Below are 18,410 nucleotides of genomic sequence, written 5' to 3' on the forward strand. Positions count from 1 at the left end.
AGCAAGCATCCCTTTTTAAAGGCAACCGTCACAAGTTTCATGGTGCTATGTCCCAAGAGCTGTATCTTTTAAAAAAAGTACGGAAGTTTCACTCTTGTGAATGAATGAGTGTGTGTTTTCCTTAGTGTTTACAGTAACACACGCGTAGGGCGAATGTTTATACACATTCAGAGAAAGTTTTGATTGTGAGTTTAAAATATTTGATTACTTGAGCAACAAATTTAGAAATGAATTCTTGGCTTGATAACCTGTATGTGTTTGGCCCACTAAGTTCACAAGGGCCCTTGCAACTCCGCAGATCATAGACAGAAACTGTAACTTGGCCTCAAGCAGGTAGGATACACCAGAACAGAAGGCCACACACCCCCACCCCACCCCCACCCCCACCCCGGTGCTCGTTTTCTGTGCGTGCACGGTGGGGTTAGCATCTGCATTTTGAGTCTCTCGCTCCCAGCAAGCCAGTGGAGTAATAACGGAAGTTAGATGAGGGAGGCCTTGAGGAAGGCAGAGAATGACTTTTGGAGAAAGAAAACATGCTGTCCATCTTCTGAGTGGCAGGTGAGGGTGCGTACGTAGTTTGTCTGAACCAGTTGCTAGTGCATGTTGGGAGAGGCTGAGGGTCCCAGCCCTGCACATCTGGCAGGAAGCTGTTGTGTGTCTAGGAACCCCACAGGAACCCCCTCCTCCACCTTGAAACATTTTATGTGCTAGTTTAGTGTCTTGTGTTAACAGTCTTTGGGGGGGTCTAGACACCCATTTCCCTTTGACACAGCCCGTTAATCATACCTTTGGCTTGTGGGAAGTCTAGACCTAGTGCCCCACCCCTTGCTTGTTTCATCGTCGTCCACGGGGACTTATGGGTCAAAGGCTAGTTGCTGCCCCACACCTGTCAGAACAGCACAGCGGTTCCTTGTGACGCCGGGAGCTGGCTGTAGAGCACCAGGGCCTTACAGGGCGATGGCTTAGATCCATCCTAGCTGAGCACAACGGTCCGACTGGAATCCGCTCACAGCCCTCATCTTTAAAAACAGCTGCCTGTTTTCTCCTTTGTTGGAGTGATCGTCTGTTGCCAGCTGCCCAGGTAGGCAGGCCTTGTTTGCCAGTGCTGTTAGAAATAGTGACTCAGACTGCTTTTGTCAACACTCCTTCCCCATAAACTACACCCACTGCCCAGGAGGGGGAAGGAGCACAACAAAGTTAATTGCCCCAACTCAACCCAGCTAAAAAATTCTAAGCTGTTATCTACCCAGATGACTGAGTCAGCTCTCCTAAACACTCGTCTGAAAAAGGCCCAGATTTGTCACCTGATTTGAAGGCTCGGCTAATCTGTACTGCTCTGTGAATGCAGGGCCCTTCATTGGTGGAAGGAGCAGTCCAGGAGCAGGCTTCCGCCACTGCTTTCTGGAGTGGCTTTCCTACATCTCCTTCTCCAACCCCCTCTCCTCCTCCTCCTCCTCCTCCTCCCCCCCTGCTCCCCCTCCTCTTCTTCCTCCTCCCCCCCCTCCTCTTCTTCCTCCTCCTCCCCCCTCCTCCTTCCCCTCCTCCTCCTCCATCCAGGCCTATTTTGCAGCCCCTGGGCCAAACTGCATTGTTCTTCCTCTTGTATGGTAACCTTAAGCTCTGGATGGTAGACATCCAGAATTTTATTTCCCTGCAGTCATGAGCATTCCTTTGGCCTCAAGATTCCAAGTCAAAATTGTAGAATCTTCTGCCTCACTGGGCCACGTGCACCAAGTATAAACACCCCTTCTGACCTCGGATTCCCACTTGGCTGCTGAGGAAGAGGGCTATGAGTTCTTTCTTAAAGGTTTTGTTTTCATATTAAATATAGGGGTGTTTTGCCTGCACTGTATGCGTGTGTCCCTGGTACCCGTGGAAGGCAAAAGAGACTGGGTCCCCTGGAACTGGAGTTGCAGACAGTTGTGAGCCACCATGTGTGTGCTGGGAATTAGTCCTGGGTGCTCTTAACCACTGAGCCAACACTCCAGCACAGGTCATGAGTTCAAAACCAGCTTTCCCAGACCTAGCGAGCAAGAAAGGTTTCTCTATGAGAAATGAGCCGCTTTTGTTTTCTTCTATCGAAGGTGGCTAACCCATCAAGAGCCAATGTTCCTGAGGTCACCCCCACCTTGTAAAAGTTTTATTCAAATCTTTTCATCTCCCCTGCCTGTAAAACTTTGAAGTAAAGGCCTTGGCTCTTGACCATTTCCTCTTCCCTTCATTTCCTTCCCGATGCTTTCCAAATTATCGTCTGGAATAGGCTGTGAGGTTGAACCTCAGCCAGTGGGGAAGCCAAGCCCCCGCCCCCCCCTGCCTCCCCCTGCTGCATTAAGGAGAAAAGACCATCCTGGCCCCGTGTTGCTTACCAGCCCCATTTGGCTTGAGCACACCTTGTTTTGCAATTAAAAGTGGCCTACCAGGTTACTTTGTGTATTTGTTTCCGAGCACAAGAGCAAGTAGATTCTTTCCCAATGCCCCACTAACTTGTCTAAGGCAGCCCCTCCCCACCGCTTCCCTCATCTCCGTACCCACACTGCATTTTATTACCATCTGCATTTTGTAATTTGCTTAATCTGGCTTTAGAATGTACCATGAATCTCAAAAATGCTTTTTAAGCAAGCAAAAACTTGGCTTTATGAAGTCTTTAAACACTGACTAAAATTTCTGTTCCTCCATTCTTTTACTCTAAGTCCCGGGAGTCACTGGGAAGAGGCCAGACACTCAACTCTAGGTTCTCTGCTTCAAAAGGACTCCAGTCCAGGGAGAGGTAGGCTGTGGGATGAGGTTCAGGGACGGTGGCTCAAGAGAATCCCAAGTGGGACTCTGTACGTTCTATCTTTTCACCATGCGTGTTCACTTAAAGCAAGTACTTCATGAAAATAGAAATGCCGACTTGTCTGGATACGGAATGGATGAGACTAACAGAAAGCTGAGGTCAGATGGGGCCAGCAGGATGCTCATGGGACACCAAGTCTGAGTCACCAGGGAGTCCATCTGCAGGTCTTCTGCCACTCCAGTGTTCTCTCCCTCAGAACCACGAGAGCCTTGCTTTGTCCAGCCGAGCGTCTGGCCAACTCAGCACTTTCTCCACCTCAGTCTTGCTGCCTGACAAGACCAGGTGATGGTGACGTGTGTGCTGGTGGTACAGCTTTGCTTTTGCCTTTGCAACTTTGTGGCAGTGTTTTAGTTTTGTTATATTGTAATTGTTAAGTGAGTCTCTGGTAATCTCCCTTGCCTATATTAAGAGGAGGACCCAGCCTCCTCCTGGACTAAGGTGACACCCAGAGCATCCTCAGAATTCCTGGAAACCAGCCTGGCCACAAGGTCCCAAGCTACAAGTGTCATGAAAGGAAAGCAGCTTCCTTGGGTGACATAGTGACCTAGATGACTTTACCCAGCGGCCCTGGATTCCAGCAAGAACATCTCTTGGATTCTCTAGTTCACACTGGAGACTTGGCCTTTCCCATCATTCCTCAGCAGGCATTAGACCCCCTCTGCCTTCTCCAGAATGCCATCATTCCTGGTGCTCCACTGCTGGTCTCTCTCTCTCTCTCAGCAGCCTCTCTCTAGGCGCCTGGTTGTGGAAGCCCGCATGCCGCTTCGTAATGCTGCTGCTTTCTCGAGAGTGAAGAATGGACCCAGCTATACCACTCCTGGGAATATACCCAAAAGATGCTCCAACATATAACAAGGTCCACTATGTTCATAGCAGCCTTATTTATAATAGCCAGAAGCTGGAAAGAACCAGATGTCCTTCAACAGAGGAATGGATACAAAAAATGTGGTACATCTACACAATGGAATACTACTCAGCTATCAAAAACAATGGCTTCATGAAATTCTTAGGCAAATGGATGGAAATACAAAATATCTTCCTGAGTGAGGTAACCCAGTCACAAAAGAACACACATGGTATGCACTCACTGGTAAGTGGATATTAGCCCAAAAGCTTGGAATACTCAAGATACAATCCACAAACCACATGAAGCTCAAGAAGGAAGACCAAAGTGTGGATGCTTCAGTCCTTAGAAAGGGGAACAAAATGCTCAAGGGAGGAAATACGGAGACAAAATTTGGAGCAGAAACTGAAGGAAAGGCCATTCAGATCCTGCCCCACCTGGGGATACAGCCCATATACAACCACCAAACCCAGACAGTATTGCTGATGCCAAGAAGTGCTTGCTGACAGGAGCCTAATATGGCTCTCCTGAGAGGCTCTGTCAGAGCTTGACAAATACAGAGGTGGATGTTAGCAGCCAACCATTGGACTGAGCACGGGGTCCCCAATGGAGGAGTTAGAGAAAGGACTGAAGGAACTGAAGGTGTTTACCACCCCATAAGAAAAACAACAATATCAACCAACCAGACCCCCCCCCCCCCAGAGCTCCCAGGGACTAAGCCACCAACCAAAGAGTACAGATGGCGGGACCCATGGCATATGTAGCAGAGGGTGGTTTTGTCAGGCATCAATGGGAGAAGAGGCCCTTGGTCCAATGAAGGCTTGATGCCCTACTGTAGGGGAATGTCAGGGCGGAGAGGCAGGAAGGAGTGTGAGGGTGGGTGAGGGCGCATAGAAGCAGGGGGAGGGGGGATGGCATAGGGGGTTTCCAGAGAGGAAACCAGGAAAGGGGTTTAACATCTGAAATGTAAATAAATATTCAATTAAAAAAAAAGAGTAAAGAATGGCCATCATGTGCTGACTTAACTCTCAAGAGAGACGGGCTCACACCGGAGCTCAGCTGGCTGCTCTGCCCTCACGTGCCATGCTAACCACACAGCTGCAAATACTTGAGAGTCTGAGTAAAAACAAACCTCCGTGCTACCCTTACTGAAGCCAAAGGGAAAGGAGCATTCTGGCCCCCTAAAAATAAGTGTCCTGCCTCTCCTTTTCTCCGAAACTGTGAAGTTACACTCTTCCTTGTCCAAATTTACCACAACTCACTGGGTGATGGCAGCTCTGGCTGTGACGCAAGGAAAGGTTATTTCTGTACAGGAGCTCAGGACACCACGCCCACCCTCGCCCGGCACATGCGCACATGCACACTGGCCAGACACTGAAAAAGAAACGGTGATTCCTCTGGGGCTTCCTCCGAGGTCGCAAGGCCTGTCCTGTAACACAACTTACCTGGCGATTTTCTGTGGTTTAAAAAAAAAAAAAAAAATCAAGCTCTTTTTTTTTTGTTATCTTTTTATAAGTACGTTATTTTTTTTTCCTTTCAGAGCCAAACATTTAATCACAACACAGTACCCACACATTTAAAAAAAAAAAAAAAAAAACCAGCCCAACAAAGGAAACCCTTTTTTTGCTTCCAACCTAAAGGACAGGAGACTGTGAAGAACGGTACCTTCCCCTTACCCAGTTCTCCCTGCAGCTGACTTGGCCCACCATGAGGCAAAGCTAGACTCCGGGGAGTCTATGCTGCGCCCAGCCCTTGGCTTCACTGTCTCATCTCCACGACGAACGAAGCCTTGGTGCAGACACCTTTCAGCCTTCTGCTCTGGGCACCAGGGTCTCTGATCCTCCTTGAGGAGGCGCCCTACAGCCCCAGCTCACCGGCCCCCGGCCCCGCCTGTCGCCGCTGCTTCACCAGCTGCTTGTCCAGCTCCCGGAGCTGCTTCAGGAAGCCCCGGTTGGGCAGGACACAGCGGTTCTTAGCCACTTGTTGGATGGCGTCCACCAAGGTCATGTTCTTGTGGATCATCAGGTAGGCCAGGACCAGAGTTGCTGACCGGCTTCGGCCCATGGCACAGTGAACCAGGATCTTACCTGCAGGCAGAGGGGACAGGAAAGCCAGCGCTGAACGGGATGGGGTTCCTCAACCCACATTTACCCTGTCACCCACAGTTTGGCTTGGGCCACAGCTCCCCGTAAGCTGTGGGGACACAGTCACTTGGCCCTTTCCTAGGGGTGTTGGGAAGGCAGTTTCCGTACACCACACGTGTTTGCTGATTGGCATGGGGTAGGATTGGTAAAAGGCAGACGTTAACAACTCTTGCTCGGTAAGGGAAGGCACCAAAAGCATCTTCAAGATGGCCCGTCTCCATGCCTCAGAGAGTGGCCTCCTGGAAGCGTTTGTCTGGTTTAATGTTTATTCCGTCATGTTTAGCAGGGCAAAGCATACCCCAGGAGACTGACTGGGAGACATCCGCACCCCACACCACAGCACCCTGTTCCTTGACTCTATCCTTTATCTCCTCTTGCAGAGAAGGATCTGCCTAGAAGAGTGTCCCCTTTACTGTACTTCTGCTTGCCCCCTCCCCTCCCCTCCGCTCCTTCCCTCCCTTCCCCCTCCCTGCCTTTTGCTTCTACTGTGGATGAAAACCAGGGTCGTACCCCTGCCAGACAGGCACTAAACTACACTCGCAGACTTTCAAAAGCCTTTTCTATATCTTGCTTATTTCATTTATTTCATTAACAGTTTACATTGGAGATCTCTACACATCAGTATATAAATAGTTCTCTTTTCTTTCTTTCTTAGGCACCCTCCCGCCCCATGCTGAGAATAAAACCCAAGACCTTACACATGCAAGGCAAACACATCAAGCTCCATCCCCAGCAAGAAATTATTTTCAAAGCATATGCCTTCCTTCCTTTCTTTTCATTTTGATGCTGGGGATAAAATCCAGGGCCTTGTGTGTGCTTAGTACGGGTTAGTACGGGTTATTCCACTGAGCTACACGCCTGGCCCTTGCAAGTAAATATTTTGAAACCACTGGTTCAACTGTTTGTTTCCCTGTGTAACCCAGGATGTTTTCAAAAATCAACAGCCTCCTGCCTCAGTTCCTCAAGTGCTGGGATTAAACAATTTAAGCAGAACACAGGGTGAATCCCAGAGATGACTGGGAATGAGCGTCCACCTTTGGACTGACGGTGAGGGTAAAGGCCTGTGTGCCTTTTTTGCCTTTTTTACCTATGTAACGTAACTGGCCTTGACGTTGAATCCACCAGAGCTCCCACAGCCCCCAAAGGCCTTCGTACGGTCTGGAGTCAGCACACGTGAGAGTCCGCTGCCTCCCTTCTGTTGCTGACTGCCACCTGGGTGACAAATGACAAAGCTACCCAGCCTCTAAGCCTCGGTTTCCGTAGCTGTCAAGTGGAGGGGCAGAATCAGATCAGTAGTGAGTAAAGCCAATTTAGGAAGAAGCCATGTGGTCGTGGGTCAGGCTTTCAAAGACTGAGAGTACTTTTACTGTGACCTGGGCCAGAGGCATGATATGAATGTCCCACAGGCTAAAACGGTCTCCATACCAGTTCTGGAGGGGGTTTTGGTGTTGTGGTTTGGTTTGGTTTAGTTTTCGATGGGGTTCTGTGTGTGCCAGGCTGGCCTTGAATCTACTGGGTCAGCATATTTGCAACCTCCTGGTCCTTCTGCCTCCACCCCCAGGGTTCTGAGATTACAGTTAGGCATCACCATAGCCTGCAATTGACACATGCTGACTTAGTCCTTGTCACATCCACAAAGACAACGGTTTCTTAGCATGAACAATGTCAAAGGCGCCAAACAGACAAATGATCATTGCTGTGTCTGTCGCCACACACAGGGGAGGGGGCAGGCGTTCCCTTAAGAACGTCCTCAATGGGGGTTGGGGATTTGGCTCAGTGGTAGAGCGCTTGCCTAGGAAGCGCAAGGTCCTGGGTTCAATCCCCAGCCCCGAAAAAAAGAAAAGAAAAGAAAAAAAAAAAAAAAAAACGTCCTCAAACAGCAAAAACCACAGTACAAGCAGCCGGGTCCCTCAGGTCTCCACTTGGTGGCGCTCTAGAGCCCGCCCAGTACACCCACTGGCCCTGTCTCATTTCAGCTTTGATTTAAGCCCTGTTGTCATTGTCCCTGCTGTGCGGATGGAGAGACAGGTTCAGGAGGTGCAGTGTCTTGCCGGAGGTCACCCACAATGCTGACCCCAGAAGCAGCAGCTTCATGCAAAACTGCACTGAAGGCCTTCACTGTGTGGCACTGTGCTCTGAGGTTCGGCTCTCTTCTCTCTTCAATCTCCCCCAACCCCTTCTCTCTGCGGGGCCCATTTCCATGGCTGAGGGACCCTCTCTTTACCGATGTTCAGCCGGCTGGCGTGTCTGTCGCTGTGTGGCCGATGTGCTGCCCGCCTTTCTGCCTCTCAGGCCGATGCCCGGAGAGACAAACATCGGACGGTGCTTGTGGACAGTTTCTGCGTGGGTGTGGCTCCCTGTCCTTTTTAGCTCCCCCTTCTTCATGGGACCCAAGCCCAGGCAAGGGCGAGAAGCCAAGACAACATAGAAATGGAAGAATCCCCACACAGTAGGCACATTAATTCTCCTATTCTCGTTCCAAGTGGGATGGGAAGTCCTGTACCCCACAACCAGCTACAAGCACCACTGGGGGGTTGGGGGGGCTGGCACAGAGATGCCCCCCCAACTCCTCACAATTAGTGCCTTTCTCTGTCTACCCTCAGCCAGCAGGGAGGGCAGGAAGCAACCCCCAAGGGGGCACTGGTCCACGTTTTCATCCAACGTGACCATCCAAGCAGATGAACATCTACCTCTGGTGTTCTAATCCCAGTGGAATGTTCCGGATAGAAGCTGCCTGGCCTCTGGCCAGCTCTGCTGATAACTGCTGTGTTTCGTCCTCTCCTGTCATAACTAAACACTAGTAACAGATGAAAGCTGAAACCCATTAAGCTTTTGGGGAGCCTGAAGCCTGTGGGGAGAAGGTAGAGAGGAAGAAGACCGGGAAGGAAGACGGAGATCGGGGAGGGAAAGATGAGGGAGGGGGTCTAGAGGGAGAGAGGGAGCTCTCGGCTCTGCCGGAGCCAAATGTGGTTCTCATTAATGCTGTCAGCCTGGAGAAGGAGGCCCACTTCCCCAGGGCAAGAGCGGGTTGTTCTCTGGAGGTCTCAGGTGCCCCTGGGCCCCACCAATTTCCTGTCACCAGAACCTCAGGGTCCTATTCCCTCTTGGTTCTGGGGCTCTGCCAAATTCCACTACTGAGGCCTACCTAGTGTAGCCTGAACTTCAAGAAAAGGGAAGGCTCTATGACCTGGACACCAGCCCCTGCAGGGGCCTGAGGTAAGGAGAGCTGTCAGTACTGTTTCCTGGTTCAATTCACATCTGATCCCTGGGTAACCTCCATTACCCTGGGCATCCTTCTGGGTACTTCATGGGTTGTTTGTTTATGTGCTTCTGAGACAGGGTCCTGCTAAGTCACTGAGGCCTGACCTCGGACTCTCAATCTCCCGGCGTCTGCCTTCCTGGATGGCTAGAGTCACAGGTGTGCACCAGGATGCCGTGCACCTCACATATTTCACTGTTGTGGATTCTCACGACTGCCTAATGGCTCCAGTCAAACCATCATCACCATTCTACAGATGAGGTCGCTGAGGGATATGCAGAGAAGTGGCCTGTCCCAGTCACACGGTCGGTGAATGGCAGACCACAGTCCAAATCCAGGCCATGTGACTCCAAAGCCGGGGCGGGACAACTCTGTACCTGCTGCCAGTGAGTGAGCCAGATAAAGGCCTTACATTAACGCGTGCCTACATTTGCTGCATGCAGCCTGTGCCACTGCCTTCTATTCCTTCTGATCAATTAAAAGAGCAGAAAAGAAAGTGGGCACACCCACCGTTTTGGCTTTATGACCCACTGATAGGTTGCAGTCTACGACTGAAAAATACTAGCTTCAGTAAAGTATTTATCAGAAGGAGACATGCTGCCATTGTATGGAGAGCGTCTAAATTCGGGGTTTCCTGTGTATCTACCTGGGCACGGTAGCTCGTACCTATAAGGCTGCGGTATCAGGGTTATCGTGAATCTGAAGTTTGAGGCCAGCTTGGTTTACAGAGTAAAAACCTTATCTCAAAATAAACATTCAAAAACTCTGCTGTCTCCACTACTTGTTCTCAGTGGTGACCAAAAGGTGAGCTTCTGTCACTCAAATCAGATATAATCAGGAGGCTATGGGATGGTTCCCTGGGTGAAGCTGCTTACTGGGCAAGCTGGGGGGTCCCATCCCCAGAACCCACTTGGAGGAAGGAAGGAATCAACTCCTTCTAATTGTCCTCCGACCTCTACAGCTGTGCACCCCTGTGCACACATCACACAGACACATTGGCCTCTGACCTCTACAGCTGTGCACCCCTGTGCACACATCACACAGACACATTGTCCTCCGACCTCTACAGCTGTGCACCCCTGTGCACACATCACACAGACACATTGGCCTCTGACCTCTACAGCTGTGCACTCCAGTGCACACATCACACAGACACATTGGCCTCTGACCTCTACAGCTGTGCACTCCAGTGCACACATCACATAGACACATTGGTCTCTGACCTCTACAGCTGTGCACTCCAGTGCACACATCACACAGACACATTGGCCTCTGACCTCTACAGCTGTGCACCCCTGTGCACACATCACACAGACACATTGTCCTCTGACCTCTACAGCTGTGCACCCCTGTGCACACATCACACAGACACATTGGTCTCTGACCTCTACAGCTGTGCACCCCTGTGCACACATCACACAGACACATTGGTCTCTGACCTCTACAGCTGTGCACCCCTGTGCACACATCACACAGATCCATCTTCTCCTCCTCCACCTCCTCATTACCACCACCACCACCACCACCTCCACCACCACCATCATCGGAAAGACACACCAGCCAAGCCTGTGACCTACCTGCTGCCCAGGCCTAATGTGTCCCTTAATCGGGGCCACCTTCCTTCCCTGGTTTTGGGGACTGCCCTTGCCTACTGCCCACTCATAGCCTTTCTCAGCAGTGCATACAGGGAGGGCGAGTTCCTGCTCCATCCTAGACAGATGTGGGGATGTCGAGGTCCTCAGAGAATGAGGACAAGGTGTGAGTCCAACAGGAAGGAAGGGGACTTTAGAACACTGGGGGACAATCTGGCCTGGCTAAAGCTTAGATGCCCCCAGAGAACCAAATTCCTGCCAAAAAGATGATTTCATCCATATAATCACACCCATTTGTGTGTGTGTGTGTGTGAGCGTGTGTGTGTGTGTGTGTGTGTATGTGTGTGAGCATGTGTGTATGTGTGTATGTGTGTGTGAGTGGGGGTGTGTGGGTGTAGGGGTGTGTGTGGATGTTTTTGGCTGTGTGTGAGAGGATGGGTATGTGTGTGTGAGCTGTATGTGAGCATGTGTGTGTGTGTGTGTGTGTGTGTGTGTGTGTGTGTGTGTGCCAGAGGTTCACCTCAGATGTCATTCCTCAGGCACTGTTCACCCTGTGTGTGAGTGTGTGTGTGTATGTATGTGTGTGTGTGTATGTATGTGTGTGAGTGTGTGTGTGTGAGCATGTATGTTTATGTGTGTGTGAGCATGTGTGTATGTGTGAGAGCATGTATGTGTATATGTGTGTATGTGTGAGTGTGTGTGTGTATGTGTGTGAGCATGTGTGTGAGCATATGTGTATGTGTGTGTGTGTGTATGTGTGTGAGCATGTATGTGTATATGTGTGTGTGTGTGAGTATGTGTGTGTGTAGGCCAGAGGTTCACCTCAGATGTCATTCCTTAGGCACCGTTCGCCTTGCTTTTTGTAACAAAGTCTCTCACTCACTCACTCACCCAGCTAGTAGGCAAGGCTGGCTATAAACCCCAGGAATGAGCCTGTCTCCATACCCACCGCCTGCTATCACAGAGTGCATCCCTTCGTCTGGTTTTGTCTGTTTGTCCACGTGGGGTCTCACATGATCTGCGATCAGGCACGGTTCCGACTGAGCTGTCTTCACAGCCTACATTTTATTTTCTGAAACTCTCCGTTTGTTTGTTTAGCTGAGATCCGCTCTCACAGTGTAGCTGTGGCTGACCTGGGCCTTGCTGTGTAGACCAGGCTGGCCTCAAACTCACAGAGATCCACCTGCCTCCGCCTCTGCCTTCTTCCTTGTTGTTGTGCTGGGGACCCAAACCAAGGCTAAGAAAACGCCATGCCATTGAGCAAAATCTGCGGGTTCTGTAATAGATTTTTGTGATGGCTTCAAAAGCAGGCTGGGTCCCGTTTGAGACAAAGAACGGAGTTGGGTGGTGGTGGCGCATGCCTTTAATCCCAGGACTTGGGAGGCAGAGGCAGGCGGATCTCTGAGTTAGGAACAGCCTGGTCTATGGACCCAATTCCAGGATAGCCAGGGCTGTGGCACAGAGAAATCCTGTCTCCAAAAAACGAGAGAGAGAGAGAGAGAGAGAGAGAGAGAGAGAGAGAGAGAGAGAGAGAGAGAGAGAGAGAGCGCCACAGGCAGACAGAGGGACAGAGCTGCCTGGGCAGGCTGTGATGCTGAAACCTGATCTTCTGAGCGGGTGATGTCTGGCGTTTCCTAGGAGATTTCGTTACACTCGATGTTCCCGAGCTCCTGCAAGCATCTGGGGCAGCATTTTGTCAGTTCTTTCTCCAGTGAGGCAGGATGTTCACTTGTGTCAGATCCTATAGCCAGCTGCTGGCTTTGTCTCCACTTCTGTGACATTCAGTGACCTCTAAATAGCACAGTCACCAAAGAGACACTCACATTAAGGACAAAAGACTGTCCTGTGAGGCCAGGGGGGAGGGGCTCTTCCCTGGCCTTGTGAGTGTTGCCCCCGGATAGTCCTGTGACCCTGGGCACACCGCCTGGCTCTACGGGCCTGTTTTCTCAGCTACCGGGCAGGATAACGGACCGAGTTGTGAATCCAGCATTTCCATCGTGATGGAGGTTGCCTAGTTCTTGAAAAAGGTCAAACGGGCACAGGGTCGGAGTAGACCCCAGAGGCTGATGACAGACCGGCTGTGGCAAGTTTGACCCCACAGCACTACAGCAGGTTTTCAACAGGAAACTGGTTGCAGTGGTACAAACCTGTAATCCCAGCACCCAAGCTGAGACAGGAGGATCCTGATTCTAGGACAGTCGGGGCTACTTAACCAGACCCTGTGTCAAACAAACAAAATAGCAAACGAAAAAGAAAACTAAAAACTAAAAACTATAAAAAGGAAAAACCACACGGGAGATGTAGGGCCTTGAATTCAATTCCCAGTGTTAAAAAAAAAAAAAAAAGTCAAATTCAAAAAGAGCCGGCAGTGAGGGGCGTGGGCAGGTGGTGTATTTTAGGATGGGACTTGCCAAGACGGGCAAGAAAGTCAAGAAGGAAGAAAGAGAAAGCCTTGCCTTCGGGCCAGACTGTCTATCAACACCTCTTATGTCAGGAGTATAATAGGAAACATGCGACCGACCAGGTCTGGCTCAGAAATTCCACAGAGTGTCCCTTGGTTTCCCAGTGTAGGTCAAGCCACCCCCTGCATGCGGCCGATAGGCCGGACACCTGTCGTCCTCTTCTCTTGGAGTCTGTGGCAGTGCTGGCGCTGAGCTAACTAGCATTCTCTTTTGTTCCCCTGCCCACGTAGGACAGAGACGACAAGCAGTGAGCAGTCTGACAGTACAATCCAGGTTGGAGGTTTCCCCTGAAGAAAAAAAATTAGACATTCTGCCATGCTGGCGTCGATTCTCACCAGAAACGCTGGCGGGAATGAATAAGCAGCAGCGGCCATCAGAGGAGACACCAACCAGGCTGTCTTCACCCCAGACCTCCATCCGGCTGCCTCACCAGCCGCTGGCACCATTCATTCAGAGGATGCTGGGTTCTGAAGGGTTGGCATTTCGGACCCTGGCTTGGGGAAGTCTTTAGGCAAGCCAAATGTAAAGGTCACTGAGAACGGAGCCCAACCCCGAACCCCATCGGCCAGTGTGGCTATCAGTCAGCCCACGTTTTACCGGCCCACGTGACCCATCTGTTCCGTTTCCCGCACACTCTCAGACTTCCGTGTATGCTCTTTCCTCTTGACCCATCCTTTAGCGCGCGCCTTCACACACCCGGTCACGCACCAGCCTGATACTTTCTTGCTGATGTGACCCTGCCCGGCAGGCCTTGAACACCCAACTCCGGAGCCCGAATCTTTGCGATTTGGCAGTGAGGCAGCTTCTTAAACAGTGCCCCAGGGTCCTAAGACAAGCTTTCATGTGAGTAGATCGTACAAGTTCAAAGTCGGAATGTCTTTTTTTTTTTTTTCCTCCCTCTCTGTTTTTCTTTTGGGATCGGAAACTTTACGATGATGAGGTGCACATGCTGGCACGGTTACACACTTCGCAGTGCATGGCCTCTCTCTATCAAGGGCATCCGCGGGCCTCCTGCACGCCAGGTTCCATGCCAAGGGCTTTGTGTATTCTGCTGCTGCTCCTCATTATAGCTGCTCAAGGTAAATATTTTCATCACGGGAGGAATCACAGCCTTGTCTTCCTCAAGGCCTGCCAGGCCCCTTCCATTAAGAAGGAGTTGTAAGACATAAAAAACCACAACCGAGCACAGGAAACAGATACTGAAAGGCGGGATTGCTGCACAACGTCACCCCCGAGACACGCACACACGCACGCACGCACATGCACACACACGTGTGCGCGTGTGCGCAAATACACACATGTGCGCACGTGCACAAACACACACGTGTGCGCACGTGCACAAACACACACACTTGCACATACACACACATGCACACCCACACACACACATGCACACACAATATGTTTTCAGTTAACTTCAAGTACAATGAGGTGAATTTTACCTCCTGGAGATGAACCAGAATCTGGTTGCTTTTTTTGATCCTGTGTGGAAACTCGGAGCGTACAGAATACAAAAGACAGCCCTTAAATAGAGTTCTTAAAGGACGGGTTACAATGATACATCCTCCGATCCAATCACCTCAGCTCTGTGGGTGGTGTTTGTTCGTTGGCACGGTGTCCTCTGAACCAGAAAGATGACAAATTTTGTGGGTGGCTATGGCTGGTTGAGGAGCCAAGAGCCAGCACAGCCACCAAGGTCTACAGGTCTGGCTGACTTGGCATAGACCTAGCCCTAGGTTGCAAGTTCCTGAAGCAGGTCAGTCGGTCAGTGAGCCTTGTAATGCCAACCTCTTGTGGCAAGAAAGGCTTCTGGTAACTGGATACCCTGAGTTAAGTGGTGATTCAGCAAGGGGCGTGACAAGAGGCTGAAGTCAGGGCACAGATTAGGGAGGTGACGTCCCTTTGGCCTCCGTGGAATGTGCGGAAGTGTACCCAGCTGAAGTGACTTAGTCTTGCATACCCAAGCTGGTTTATATTGGGCCCTTGACTTTTAAAAGGTGGGTATCTTAGAGGGTAGTCTGTGGGTGTGCCCGGTTAGCAGAAGTATTTTAAGTCCGTCTTGGAGTCTTAAGCAGTTCCTTAAACATTTTCTGGCACTGAAACCTTTGGGTCTAGTCAAGTGTGGGTCCAAGTGTGATTAATGTTTTGACTACAGTTCATAGTTTTGAGGGCTTCCAGACCACCCTTGCCGTTCTTTAATTTTTGTTTTTGTTTTTGTTTTTCAAGATGTGGTTTCTTTGTCTATCATTGACTGTTCTGGAACTCACTCTGTAGACCAGGCTGGCCTCGAACTTACATCTGCCTGTCTCTGCCTCCTGAGTGTTAGGATTAAAGGCATGCACCACCCTCCTCATGCTCCACTCTGGATCACCCTTGCCTTTTTAAGGGTTCTTGTTCCCAACACTGGAGCAACATATATGGAGAGGCAGTTAGCTCAGCCAATCCCTGCCAGCAATCCTGAGCTTCAGTGCACCAGGTTTGAGAATCACTTTCTTGTAGGTCCTGCTTCTGACCCACTGGGGCAAGACTGGGTTGGCCAAAACCAGTCTTCTTCCTGGGGCGGCGCCTACGTATGGGGGATAGCATGCCATGGGGCGTGACCTGGCAGGGCAGAGGCAGAGGGTGGACAGGAGGGGGACGGTGCCTCGGCTTGGGGGCGGAGCCTAATGGGGTGGGATTTCAGTCCGGGGGCGGGGCCTTGGCAGGGCAGGGTAGGAAAGGGTCTCTTACTGTGGTCGTCTTGGAGCGCCGAGTCGATGAAGGCGGCAGCCGAGTAGAAAAAGATGCTGAGGTCGAAGCTGGGCACGTCGTCGGCCTCGACGCCGTGGTACTCGATGGCCATGTCTCGGTAGTAGTCCGGCCCGGTGTCCACATTCCAGCGGCCGTGTGCGGCATTCAGCACGTGCGTGAAGCCGGCCTTCTGCAGCCCGTAGCGGTCCAGCGCTGTGGCCCTGGGCGCAGGGAGAAGGCTCGGTCGGTGGACGCCGCGCCCTGCGGGCGATGCACGGCTTTCCACGCTGGACCCTGTAATCGCCCATTACAAGCAAAGGCCCAAGGCAGCGAGCGCACTTCCAGAGGCCGCTGGGCACTGTTTGGCTCTCTGACTATGAGAAAGCTACCCCTGGGGAAGGTGCAGCCTGAGCATTTGCCCTTTCCCTTTGGATCATTCACCTTATTCCGCAGGTCCCGGAGGTGGACCTGCCAGATCTCCCCAGAGGCCACTGAAACAATCTGTTCATCTGAGCCTGCTTCACAGAGCCCCCGGGAGAACCTTTAAAAGAGGCCTCTATTCTGAAGCTTCCAAACATTATGAGTTTGGAGGTCATAGCTGGGAAAAATGGCTTCAAATTGGTGGTTCGGAGGATTTCGTTGGGATTGGATAGAATTCTTGAATTGATGCTGACAGGGTTGAAGGACACAATATGAATGGGGACTGATTGCTTTGTTGAACCCTTTGCCTAGCTGGGCTTTCGTTGTTCTAAGGAGCTATTTCTAACTCAGGTGAGAGTCCTAGTTTTCAGCAGAATTTCTAGAAAGAAAAATAAGGTTGCTGGGGCTGGAGAGATGGCTCAGTGGTTAAGAGCACTGACTGCTCTTCCCGAGGTCCTGAGTTCAACTCCCAGCAACCACATGGTGGCTCACAACCATCTGTAATGGGATCTGATGCTCTCTTCTGGTGTGTCTGAAGACAGCGACAGTGAATTCATATACATAAGATAAATATATCTTTTTTATTTAAAAAAAAAAAAAAGGTTGCTTTGAGGTAATTAGCTCAGACCAGAGCAAAACAAAAAGGCCATTGGCTGGAGTATCAGAGGAAGCAGTCTTTCCTGGAAGGAGTGTTGGGGGTTCCTGGTTGAGACACCTTTAAATCTGCCCTGCTACAAGGGTGAGCATTTGTTCACTATAAGGGTCAACATTTAATGAGGAAAGGACAGTGGGTGAGGCAGGCCATGTCAAGAAATACCAAACACCACAAACTAAAGTGTGGAAGCTGAGAGTGATGGAGCAAACATCACAGTGTCTGTAGTTGATCATTTATCCCCATAACAATATAGATTCTACGATGTGCTGATGGCAACAGAAGGGAACAGACTGATCAAGCCAAGGTCTTGGGGGAGGGGCCCCAGGGGAACTCGATTCTAATGGGCTTGGCAAACAACAATGAACAAGTAGGAGATGTGGGGAAAAGGCCACATGGCACAGTACAGCAAAGCCATGGGACTGTTGGGAAGGTTTGAGGAGGTGGCATTGGACTGAGGCAGGAAGCAAACTGGGGCAAGAGTGTTTCACCCAGGCTGAAGGAACTGAAGGAAAGGCAGGTGTGAAGAATGGGAAGGCTATGGATGCAGCTAAAGGGATGGGGGAGAGGGGAGGGACGGCGGGGCGCCAGGGAATGGGGTCATGGCTAGGCCACCAAGAAGAGGAGTTTGGATACTCTTCTAAGCTAGAGATAGTTTAAAAAGGGGTGAGCATTTCATTTGTTTAAAAGATCGGTCTGGTTGACCTGTAGAGATGGAGAAGGGGATGAGAAGCAGAAGCAAGAAAAGTCTGATGGTGGCTGCTGTGGTATAAGCAAGAGAGGGAGGCGTGGTCTGGGATCACGTCTCAGCCAACTGCCTGGGAATGGGGAGAGAAGGGGAGGGGAGAGGATCAGAGGGGAGGAAATTTGAAAGGAATATAGTTTTGGTCTTAAAAAAACTGGGATGTCAGGGTCAGTATTTGGGAGGTCAAAGAGAACTACAGTCAGTGTTTTAAGAGTGTGTGGGGTTTGGCTTGAAGAAGCCACGTCTGGACTAGAGAGATGTCTCAGTGATAAGAGCACTGACTACTCTTCCAGAGGTCCTGAGTTCGATTCCCAGCAACCATCTGTAATGGGATGCCGTGCCCTCTTCTGGAGTACAACTACAGTGTATTCATATAAATAAAATAAATAAATCTTTTTTAAAAAAGAAGAAGAAGAGAAGATGTCCTTCAACAGCACAAAGACCAGGCTACTGCTCAAGGAAGGATAGCAAGGTGTCGGACAGCAACACTAGATCGCCAGAGGAGCATTGTGCTTCCTTTGAAGACCCTCGTTATTCTAAGTTGATCTGTGGCTGTGAAAAATGCAATTACCAAGTGCAGCTGGGTGAGGAAAGGGTTGAGTCCCGTTTACAGGATAGAATCCACCGTCAAGGGAAGCCAAAGCAAGAGCTTAAGACAGGAATCAGAAGCAGGAACTATAGCAGAGACCAAGGGAAGAGTCCCAGGCTCACAAGTCAGCTACCTTT

The 18,410-nt window shown here is 50.6% G+C and overlaps 1 protein-coding gene across 1 annotated transcript in view; it reads right to left on the minus strand.

The window, feature by feature from the left end:
• Positions 1–5,193: 5,193 nt before the first annotated feature.
• The window catches only part of Dupd1 (dual specificity phosphatase and pro isomerase domain containing 1), a 40,068-nt gene continuing 26,851 nt past the window's right edge, over positions 5,194–18,410 (minus strand). The window contains exons 3-4 of the mRNA XM_032917788.1: positions 15,868–16,088; positions 5,194–5,767 (exon numbers count right to left, since the gene is read on the minus strand). Coding sequence (XP_032773679.1) covers positions 5,538–5,767; positions 15,868–16,088 — 451 coding nt within the window. The 3' untranslated portion in view covers positions 5,194–5,537. The remainder of the gene's footprint in view (positions 5,768–15,867; positions 16,089–18,410) is intronic.

The sequence above is a fragment of the Rattus rattus genome, chromosome 12 (assembly GCF_011064425.1).
Source record: "Rattus rattus isolate New Zealand chromosome 12, Rrattus_CSIRO_v1, whole genome shotgun sequence".
Classification (NCBI taxonomy): Eukaryota; Metazoa; Chordata; class Mammalia; order Rodentia; family Muridae; genus Rattus; species Rattus rattus.